This window comes from Episyrphus balteatus, chromosome 4, assembly GCF_945859705.1.
Source record: "Episyrphus balteatus chromosome 4, idEpiBalt1.1, whole genome shotgun sequence".
Taxonomy (NCBI): domain Eukaryota; kingdom Metazoa; phylum Arthropoda; class Insecta; order Diptera; family Syrphidae; genus Episyrphus; species Episyrphus balteatus.
The window spans coordinates 33,200,810-33,212,505 of NC_079137.1; the positions used below are offsets into that span (position 1 = coordinate 33,200,810).

General features: G+C 28.5%; 1 protein-coding gene across 2 annotated transcripts in view; it reads right to left on the reverse strand.

The window, feature by feature from the left end:
• Positions 1 to 10,707, reverse strand: part of LOC129917738 (trehalase-like) — a 54,915-nt gene extending 44,208 nt beyond the window's left edge. For both annotated transcript variants that reach the window (XM_055997824.1, XM_055997825.1), the window contains exon 1: positions 10,562 to 10,707. In XM_055997824.1, the coding sequence (XP_055853799.1) occupies positions 10,562 to 10,673 (112 nt within the window). In that variant the 5' untranslated portion in view covers positions 10,674 to 10,707. The remainder of the gene's footprint in view (positions 1 to 10,561) is intronic.
• Positions 10,708 to 11,696: the final 989 nt, after the last annotated feature.

An 11,696-nucleotide genomic window follows, 5' to 3' on the forward strand; every position in this document is an offset into this window, starting at 1 on the left:
AAAATTGGTTCAGGTGAACTGATATTAACGTGAGAAATCTTGTCTAAGCATTTACTGAAAATGGTTTTTAAGTAATTCCTAGTTAATTTATTTTGAAGTTACTAACACCGAGTTAACTCTGATTTATATACTCTGATTTATATTACTCTGATGAAATATTTAGTGCAGTTGATAGATATAGGTACTAAAATTAGTTTAAGCAAAATTTATAAGAATATCAAAGTTTTTTTTAAAACTAATTCCGAAATAATCAAAGAAAACTAAATTATAATTGCAAAAATTATAAGCTATGAAGGTTATTTTTTAATAAAAAACAATACCAAATAAGATTAATGTCAAAATTGGCAGAATATTGTATTCAATAACATTTTCAAAAAATAAAATAATCTGTTTAATTTTAAATCTAAAATCTAAGATTTTTTTCGATTGTAAAAACTTTCGTATCTAGTGGAAGAATAATAATTGTAGGTTCACGTTTATAAGATATATCTTCTATATGAAATAAAACAATTACAAAATGTTACAATAAATCTTAACGACTTCCTTGTTAAGAGAAATAGTAAAATAATATTGTTTTGTTAAACAAAAAATAGTTTTGTTTGATTTTTTCAAGGGTTTACTAAAATGAAATGAAAAATGATTGAGATTAATTGTAAATGAAAAATATGTTTAAATAATTAATATAACTTTACAGATTTAACTGTTCAGTAAATAATAATGTGTATTTAGTTATGTGACCTTTAAAAATTCAAATACTTAATGTTCTTTTTTTTTAACATATTGTTATATGTATTTATTTTTCACAACTTTAAATCAAATATAATACAATATTTTGTATTAATTCAGTTTATAGTCATGAATTTATGTTTAACCATAATTGAAAAAAAATATTTTATGATATGATATGAATGAGTGATGGATATTTCGTATACCTAGTTTTCTTTGAATTATACCTATAAAGTATATAGTGTTTATTTTGACTTATTAGGTACTTATAAGATAAAAATCAACTAACTATAATACAGTAAAATAAGGAGAAAAAAGGGGTAAATCTCGGAATGAATGTTAGTAGAAATTTTTTTTGCTCAATATCTTCCTTTTGCCATTCTATAACATATCTCAAAAGTCTAGAAAAATCTCATGTCCGCTTGTCGCGATTTCAAGGTCAAATCGCGAAATGGAGATTTTCAAAATTAGCAAAAATAGGCTATGGTATTATATACACATATGATACATGATTTCAAGGCATTTTTTAATGCTGATTCCAAAAAATATAAAATAAAGACAATCTGACTTCTCTGGAAAAAGTTATACCTGTTTTTCATCTGTCACCTCATATTATTATAACAGTTGCAAACTTACTGCCGAAAAACCCTTAAAAGTTATGATAGATGAACCAAATTTTGCATGAAGATTTTAGAATCCATCATTATTAAAAATCAAAACAATCCATTACGAAAAATATATATACCTACGAAATAATGGTATTTTTTGATGGAGGGGCAAATTTTAGGATATGCACTAAAGAAGATTCTTGTTCATCTTAGGAATAAGTGCTAATAGGCTAATTTTTTCATTTTAATCTTTGTTTGGATATTCTTTAACTACCCTCAAAAATCTAAAAAAATCTCATGTCCGCAAGTCCTAATTTTCTTGGTTTGAAGATAAGTTGCAGATTTAAAAAAATTGAAAAACTACACTTCAGATATTTGTGTCAGATCAACATGAATAAGGTGCATTACTTTTCAGGGATGGTCAGGTTGACTTGTTTGTGAGTTTTGTTGGAATAAGTGTTAAAAAATACCTTTAAATCATGTCGCTTATGTTGGTATACATATAAAAATTTAAACTTTTCTTATTAATTTTTTAAAATCTGCACCTTATTTTCAAACCAAGAAAATTAGGACTTGCGGACATGAGATTTTTTTTAGATTTTTGAGGGTAGTTAAAGAATATCCAAACAAAGATTAAAATGAAAAAATTAGCCTATTATCACTTTTTCCTAAGATGAACAAGAATCTTCTTTAGTGCATATCCCAAAATTTGCCGCTCCATCAAAAAATACCATTATTTCGTAGGTATATATATTTTTTGTAATGGATTGTTTTGATTTTTAATAATGATGGATTCTAAAATCTTCATGCTAAATTTGGTTCATCTACCATAACTTTTAAGGGTTTTTCGGCAGTAAGTTTGCAACTGTTATAATAATATGAGTTGACAGATGAAAAACAGGTATAACTTTTTCCAGAGACGTCAGATTGTCTTGATTTTAGATTTTTTGGAATCAGCATTAAAAAATACCTTGAAATCATGTATCATATGTGTATATAATACCATAGCCTATTTTTGCTAATTTTGAAAATCTCCATTTCGCGATTTGACCTTGAAATCGCGACAAGCGCACATGAGATTTTTCTAGACTTTTGAGATATGTTATAGAATGGCAAAAGGAAGATATTGAGCAAAAAAAATTTCTACTAACATTCATTCCGAGGTTAAACCCTTATTTGACTGGATTATATAAGATCAGACAGATTTATATTGCCAACATAAAGTTCTAAATCTAATTAAAGTTTACAAGTACTAAATAAGTGTTTTATTGCTAAGAAAAAAATAAACGAACATAAATTTATGGCATACCTTTTTTTTACTATGGTAAATATAGCCTAGATTTTTTAATTCGACAAGTGAAAAATTTTATTTCTGCTCTTCGACATTTGGTAAATAAAAGAAAAACACGATTAGATGAGATTTTATTTTATAACTGAATAGAATTGTTTGAATTTAATACCACTGAATTTATCCTTTTGAGAAAACAGTCAAAGTGGGCACTATCCAATACTTTGGATTTTATAATAACTAATTATTATCAGAGAAATTTGATGTAAATGTTATAAAGCATCCAAACATAAAATTTAAACTAACCCGTATCTCATACCTTAATATTTATATTCATTTTGTGGTGCAAAATTTAAAACTGCTAAGTTTTTGGCAAAAAATATAGAACATCAAACACGTATAAACGCAAACGTTATTGTCTATATCTTATTTCCGGTATAATCAATACTTTTGAATAAACAAAATAAAAACAAACAAATTATTGCCTTATAAAATGTGTTTTGTTATTTCAGTAACTAAACTGAATTATTTTTATGTTTATCAAAGCCACTGCAAAAACAATTTCATTTAATCAATTTATTCAAAGTTTACGGAGGAAAATATTTTAGTTAAAAATCATTTAATTGATTCCAATTTACAGAGGACGACGCACATGATATCTTATGATACTTAGGATGCGTGTTTATAAAGAAGTGAACATTATATTTCGTTTTTCTAATATTTCTTATGAATATAAGGAGTTTTAATTTTAGAACAATACTACAAAAATAATACAGTACCTAACAATAAACCAATAATTAGAAATTAAGCTATATGGAAGCAACTGTTTCTAGGCTCAATTTAAACAAAGATGCTAATAGACTCTGTGTCACCTGTTTGCTTATTTACGTCAAATATCACAATCAATAGTTAAAATTACTGTCATACCGCAAATTTATGTTCGCATAAGAGACTTTAATCAATAGATCTAGTTTGAACTTGAAAATGTTCTTGATTGACTGATCAATTTTTTGAATTATGAATAATGAGGAGCTAAAGAATATTCATATAAATATACAGAACTTTTATCATGGGTTTTAAGAAAAAAAAATCTTAAATGGAGAAATGTAATCTATTTCATTAAAAAAAAAAAAAAAAATAACACGAAAAGGAAAGTTTTGTCTTGTAGTTTAAGATATTGCTACAATGTGTTAAGCAAGTATCTTTAAAATCAAATGTATAAATCTCCTAAAATGTATAATGGTACTTTTTTATTTGACAACCACGATTTTTCACTCCTATTTAAAAATGTTGTTGAAAATACCCAACGAAAAATTCCCTCAAAATGTGGGCCCTTGAAATTAAGATTTAGCACTCACCTAGCGCATTGCATTTTATGCTACTTCAACGAGTCAAAAATAAAAGACTAAGCGAAATATAAAAATGCACTAGGTTACGTAACTTTAACTTCCACCAGTGAGACAGTATAGGTCGCCAAAGCCATTTTTTTCATGATTTTTATGTTTTTTAGATCTTATTTCGGCGTTATTTCACAAATGGCTAAATCTACAACAAAATTGTATTGTAGAGCATTCAAATTCCCACATATATAGGTTAGGTTGAACGGGGTGATAATCCGACAAGTCGAGTTATCCCACTCGGATCTCGATGGATCCATTGTGATCCCCAGGGTTAGGGTGGGCAGGAGTGAGGATGGGTAAGGGAAGGGTTTATTGGGAATTAGGTGTTGGAATTATTGTTAGGGGCCTCCCTGAACCATCCTGAAATTTGGATAAATTTCATTATGTTTTTCAGTGGCAAGGACGAGACGTCATGTAACTCATCGAAGAAGTAATCTCCGAGAGTTGTTTTCCTACTTTTTGCTAAACTGGGGCATTCACAAAGGAAGTTGTATGAGCCCTCCTCCGCCTCTTCGTCTTGACACCCTCTGCATAAGTCTGATGAGACAATACCCATTCTACTCATGTGGGTTCCCATTGAGTTGTGACCTGTAAGGATACCAATCAATAGGGACAGCTGAGGCCTGCTTAGCTTAAGTATGGTTTCAGTTTTGTTATTAGAAATGGTCGGCCACAGATTTCTTGAAACACGACAGGTTTCAAGAGCTGACAATCTGTCGTTTGCAGAGTTCAAGAAGCTTTGCTTTATTCTGCTTTTTTCATGCTCCATTGGCATAAGCACCCATGGAACGGTTTGGCACGGATCAAGTGTTGATCCTGTTTTGGCCAATTCATCTGCCCTTTCATTCTCTTGTATATCACGATGTCCTGGGACCCATCGAAGGGTAACTATGTTCGTTATGTTTAGGGACCTTAGTGTATTACGACACTGGTCAACTAGTTTAGACTTCGTGACAATAGAGGAAATGGCTTTTATTTCTGGATATAATAAGCTTCGATTTCTTTTTAACTAGCAATTTGTATCACTGCGAAAAAATACATTTTTAAAAATTCCAAGTCCATTGAGTTAAACATAAAAAAAAGGTCTATTTAAGCTTTACATATTCATAACTGAAAAGTAAAAGTTTCTTGGAGGTCTGGTTCCTGAGATATTTCCAACCAAACATTTTTTTTTCTTTCTTTTTCCTAAATTCTGAAGCCGATATCTTTTGACCAAAGTTCCGAGTTTGGTTTTGAATAAAAAAACGAAATTTCGATTAAATTCATCGACCCATTTTCAAAAAATCGATTTTTCAAAAAAGAAATTTTAATATTTTTTTAAAAATCCAAAAATGTGTTTTTTGAAAAATTAAAAAAGGACCCCGCACATTTTGTATGGGAAGTGGCCCTCGGTGAAGTTGTCTGAAATTTTAGTATGTTGTTCTCTTGAAGCTCTTGATCAAAAGTCGATATGGGCAGAAAGTTAAAAAATGGACAGTTTTTAAGATAACGGATTTTTTTTCGATGACTATCTCAAACTTTTTAAAAGGGATAGTAACTCTATATATTGTGTTTTGCGTCATTTTTTAGTAGAATTCATAGGTTTTTAGGGTCACTGAATCCAAATCCGAAGTCCAATTTGCCTCATCAGGTAAGGTTTTCAAGATAACCTCAAAAAATTTCACAGTTTCAAAAAAATTTTTTCTTTGATCTGGAAGTGCGACTATGTTTGATACATGTTTTTTGGGTCGCTGAAACCAGATTCGAAGTCTATTTTGTCCTATCACGTCAGGTTTTCGAGATAACTTCAAAAAAGATTTTCGTTACTTTTTTGATGTTATCTCAAAAACTCGAAGTGATAGGATAAAATATTAAATGCCCATATTTGATCAAGAGCTTCAAGAGAACAACATACTAAAATTTCAGACAATTTCAACGAGGGCCACTTCCCATACAAAATGTGCGGGGTCCTTTATATATAATGATTGTTTTAAAATTTCTGTATAAAATTTTGGTCGTTTATGAGATATTCATAAAAAACCGTTCTATGGTATGTACCGTTAATAACGGTACAAAAAATATTTTTTTATTTCGAAAGGAAGCTTTTATGTGTTACACTACACACTAAAAATTTAATGAAAATCGTAAGAGGCGTTTTTGAAAAAAATTAACTTTTCTATTTCCGTTATATGACAGGTATCGTTAGTTTTGGTAAAAAAAAAATAAATTTGTCCTCTAAGGAATCACCCAAAACTTTTAACTATCAAGTTTAAAGAGAATATAGCTCTAAAAATGCATCTTAATATTTTGTATTTTTATATTTTGTATTTTTTTAGCAAAATAGTTCAGCACTCCCTGCTAAATTTAGCGTCACATTCAATGAAATAAGAAACATATGGCTGGATCTTGTATACTTAAAGTTTTAAAAATTTAGATTCTCATCTTCTTTATACAACAAACAACAATGTATTAATAGTACCTGCATGCATGCATCTACTTACAACAACAAAATTTACAAGTCTAAGCTATGAAAAGCAATTTAAAAAGTGAAAAAGGAAATCTCAATTTAGAAGCGTGTATGATTCCAATTGAATAAACCAAAAACCTAGCGCCAAATCATCAACACACACTGATGTTGAGATGGAAGGAACCCTGAATGATGATACTGATACTGAAATCGTATTTAAGCTTGACGGATGCAATAAATGAATCTTTAATTGAACCAGACACAAAATAAATTGATCGAATGTCTATACAATATTTTTTTTTATTTGTGCGTAATTGTTGAAATTGATATAAAATGATTTTGTCCAATCAATATGCGCAGCAAATCCATATCCAATAACCAATTAGACTAAATATTGTTTATTTTTTTATAATTAGATAAAAAAAATTGCAAAAAATAAGAGATAAAATATCTACTCATAAAGCAATTAAGGTTTTTCTCATAACTGGTTTGTTGAAGGGAGCGTGTAAATATTGGTGCCACTTTAAAGACACAGCTTGTTTGCCTTGTGATAGCTTTATTCATGGTCTGATGCAATCGTCATAGATACGAAAGCAACTTTTCAGCACATTTTTTTAATAGAAAGACATAGATAAAATGTACTTTATTTGTGGGTGTATAAAATTGAAAGTGTATTTGTTTTGGGGGCTCGTCGTCACATTCATTGTTAAATATAAATGCCTTTGCCAACTCACGTGTTTTTTTATTTTAATACTACAGAAAACCAGAGAGTGAATAGTCAAAGTCATCATAGCCAACGGACAAGTTTTTATTGCTACGTGGTATTTTTATATATTGCTCGTGTTCTTCAAATAAAAATTGTTTATCTAAAAATGCTACCCGACGGGAGATGGTTTTGTTTAAAAAAAGCTTTTATTTTTCGTTCCGCTTAAATATTTAAGGAGAGCCAATACCACTGAGGTGAGTTATTTTGGCTGAATTTTTATAAATATATGTATGAAGATATAATTTATGAGCATGTATGTATAGTAAAATAGAACAAATAAAAATGTTACGAATTTTTGACCTTTTCAATGCCATTGACTTCGGTCCGTCATACTATGAATGAAAAATTGTTTTTGAGTTTCTTTAACATGAGTTGATATAAATTCTTATTTTTCTATATAGGCATATTTACTTAATACTTATCAATAACGAAAATGTTATAAAATTTAAAAATTCTTGAAATGCTTGGAAATGGGAAAATGTTTCTTAAAAAAAATACTATTGCTCATCTGAGATGCTATTACCCATTTATCTACTTTGTATTCAAGTAGGGTTTTGGTAATCCACAACCTGCTTGACTGCACGTTGTGACGTTGTCTATTAAAAAATTAGAGTTCAAATTTCGTTGTGTAAGTTTCTGTGGCAGGGGCGCACATTGTGCAATACATTGTCAATATAGCGGAACTTAATTTGTGTTTCCATGTGCACTAAAATCTTTTCAGGCAAATCAGTTTAATTATATGGAACATAATCTACAAACATCCATACATCGAAAACGAGGAAGATGTCGAAAATTTTATTTTAATCTTTTCGTCTTATTCTGTCAACAACAATCTAAAAAAATTTTGCGATTTGTATACCTAAATGTGATTTGCGATTTTTAAGAAACATAAAAAAATTGCTTAAGTAAAAACTACGTTAATGACTTTGAGATCGTATGCATATGTTTCTATTAAAATGAATTTTTAGAAAAAAAAAAGGTTTCAAAACGTTAAAATCGTTTTTTAAAAAACTAATTTTTCATAAATAATTTTTTGAAAAAAAAAAAAAAATAAATAAATAAAGTTGGTATGCCATTGTGCAGCAATTGATAATCAACATCTGAAACCAAAATTTCAATTCAGTATAACGTTTTCGAAAATTTGATTAAAAAAAAAGAAAATTAAATTTTTTGTTTTCAAAATATTATTTTTGATATATAAAAACTATAAATATAAGTGCATTGGTTTAAAAAAAATTTGGCTGAAATTTAGCAAATCGTTTGGGAAAAATTAGAATAAAAAGTTGGGAGGTATTGTTAATCTGTTATTTTTTGTTTTATCTCAAGTAAAAATATTGTATGGGCGTTGCAACAACGAGTTTAAAAATAAATTACATCGAAAAAAAACCAATATCAATTTAACATTTTTTGAATATCAAATTAACATTTTTTATGATATAATTAAAATATCAAAATTTTTATTATCAGGATGATATTTAAATATCGCATTTCTGAAATTTTTTATATTTAATTATCAATTTATCATATCAATTTTTCATTCCAAATTATTGAGAAATATTAAATAAAAAACTTAAAGTTAAAAAAATTTAAAGTTCGCATTAAAAATAAAAAATCTGTCAAATCACATACAAATTTTAAAATTTCCTGTTTTTAATGGAGAATTTAAATTTAATGGGGTGTGAATAAATTGGGCCTTAATGTATAATAGTTTAGAGGCACTTTGTGTTTTTTCGAAGTAAAATGTATGATTTACTGAGAAAATTTGATCGGCAATAAGATTTTACTTCACATAGTTTGGAGAAAACAACAAAACAATTATATCACCTATCATCGAAAAAATAATACCACCACTATTTTATAAAGAATATTCACTTTCAGTGAAAAAAGAAAGAAAATACTTAAAATAATAAAAATAATAAAAAAGAAATATTATTTTAATAAACTGACGTAAAATCTAGTCAACATTGAAATTTTAATTGTCAAAGTGGAATTTTCATCATCCAGTATCAAAATTGTTATTTTAAGAGCCCCCACACACTACAAACTTTCTATCGGCCGATAGTTTAGTAGGGTTGGGCTTCTAGTGCGCGCACAGGCAGCCGACTAAACAGTCGGGTCGCTAGGAAATATTTTAGTTTGAATTCAATTGTGTAGCAAAACAAACTTTTTTTTCGATCAAACAAACTTTTTGATCGGCCGATACTTAATCGTTGTAGTGTGCGCACTTTCATACATTTTCATACTGATTAAGAGACCGACTAAACTGTCGGCCGATAGAAAGTTCGTAGTGTGCGGGGGCTCTAATTGTTGGAATTTTTCACTCAAAAATGTTAATTTGATAGCTGTTATTATCAAATTTTTTTTCGGTGTAGAGAAACGGAAAACGTTTCTACAATTTTCAACAATCCATCCAAAATTGAAATTCATTTTAATTTTATTTTTTTAAGCCCAAGCGGAAATGTTAGAAAAAAATATACATATAATACCTACAATTTTTAGTTTTTAATTTTACCTACTTTCGCGTAGGTACTAACACTGTACTATTTGTATTAGATATTAATATTATTTGTAGTAGATATTAAATATTTGTTAGAACCAAAAGGTACATTTTTGAATTAAGCTCCGCTAGAATTTCATAAGAAAAAATCCTTTACAAAATTTTGATAGGTAATACGAAAAAAAATCTTAAACTTCCTTCTTTTTTAAGTAAAAATTTTTACTATGCAAAATACCCTGTAGATATATGCAGGTTGGTCATTAAGAATATTTTCCTGTTTTTGCAAAGACCAATGTAACTAACTAACTTTTTTAATAGGTATATTTCATACCTACAGCGAAACAAAATTAAATAAAAACTAAAATGTTCAAAAAACACCAACCCTACTGCCGGCAATGTTTTGTTTACTTGCCAATTCAACATGTATGTGTTGTCTGATTGTGAGTATTTTATTTCTTTTATCGAAATAACCTTTAAAGATATTTCACCACACTTCACACACATTTCTGATGCGAGAGCATTTCCCTTGATACTTGTTATTATGTGTGTGTAAAACGTGTATTTAATAGAATTTCCCTTCTCTTACCTTCTTGACCATCAAACGCAATGATTCCGCTTTTATTTGAACTCTAGTCTAGTGTCTATCCAAACATAACCACAATTTTGATATTTTAGAAATTGTTGCACATATCAACAAGAGGACAGGTTAAATGATGCTAACAGGTAATATTTTTTTTTGTTGTACCTTTCCAACTAACAAAGAACCTCAAACAAACTCATGTGAAAGATACAAACCAACACACGCACATATTCTATAATTCTTAACTTACTTGAACAACTCAAAAACCGTCGGCGTGGTGCTTCTTGTTGAAGGTGACGAACAAACTGAAAATGAAAACTTAAACTATTGCACCAATTTTTACATTTAAGTGAATTAAACATTCAACTTTTTGAACTTAATTTAATTTAACAAAAAAAAAAAAAAAAACACAAGTTAATTCAAGTTAATTAATGCTTAGACTTAATAAATTGACGTAAACCAGATGGATATTTAAGCAAAACTGAACTCGAAATAAGAAAAGAAACGAACAGAAAAACACCCTCCCGAGATAAAATGTTTTCACAAACTAAACTCTTTGGACTTGGACATGAGCAAATGAATCGCAAAAGATATTAATGGCTTGGGTTTGCGTGACGAATCTCATGGATTTTATTGAGTAGGTTAGGATTGCTGACAAGGATAGGAAGGAAGGATAAAGGATTGCTATGATATTGGGTATTGCGATTATATGGGTTCAATGGCAAAACGTTTTGGTTTTATCAAATCTAAAAATATTTTTTATATAAATGCACTCTAGATACACTCTGGGTCAAAAAATTGATCTTATTTGGGGGTTTGTTTTCAGATTTTTTGGTAGATACAAATTTTGACTCACAGGTGATGTTTTATCATTACAAACTGTGTGATTTCACAATTTTATATTTTTGAATCCGTTTTAACAAACTTCTCTTCAAATATGCAAATCCTAGATGTTACAACCAAAACTCAACAATTTTCTTATATCTTCTTATATCTTTAAAAAAGTTTAATGCTTATATTAGGATTTTTTTCATGTGAAATAATTTTTTTTTTATTTATTTATATCCTCTTAAGCAATTTGATGATAACTTACATTTATTAAAAGTTAAAACATGAATTAAATCTTTTTAAATGAACACAATTTTCCGCAGAACATTTTTTTTAATAGATATTTCAGCAAAAAATAAGAAGCTATTGCTATTGATCAAGATTTTAAAAAATGTATTTAAAAAATTTTACTTTTTTTAAATATACCTAATTTTCTAAAAACCTTTCAATGAATTACACTGGTTAACAATGATTCTGTTGCCGAAACAAAAATATAATTTTCTGAAGGTTTTCGGTGTGCTGAATTCGAATCCGAAGTCAGAAAAAATTGATCAGCT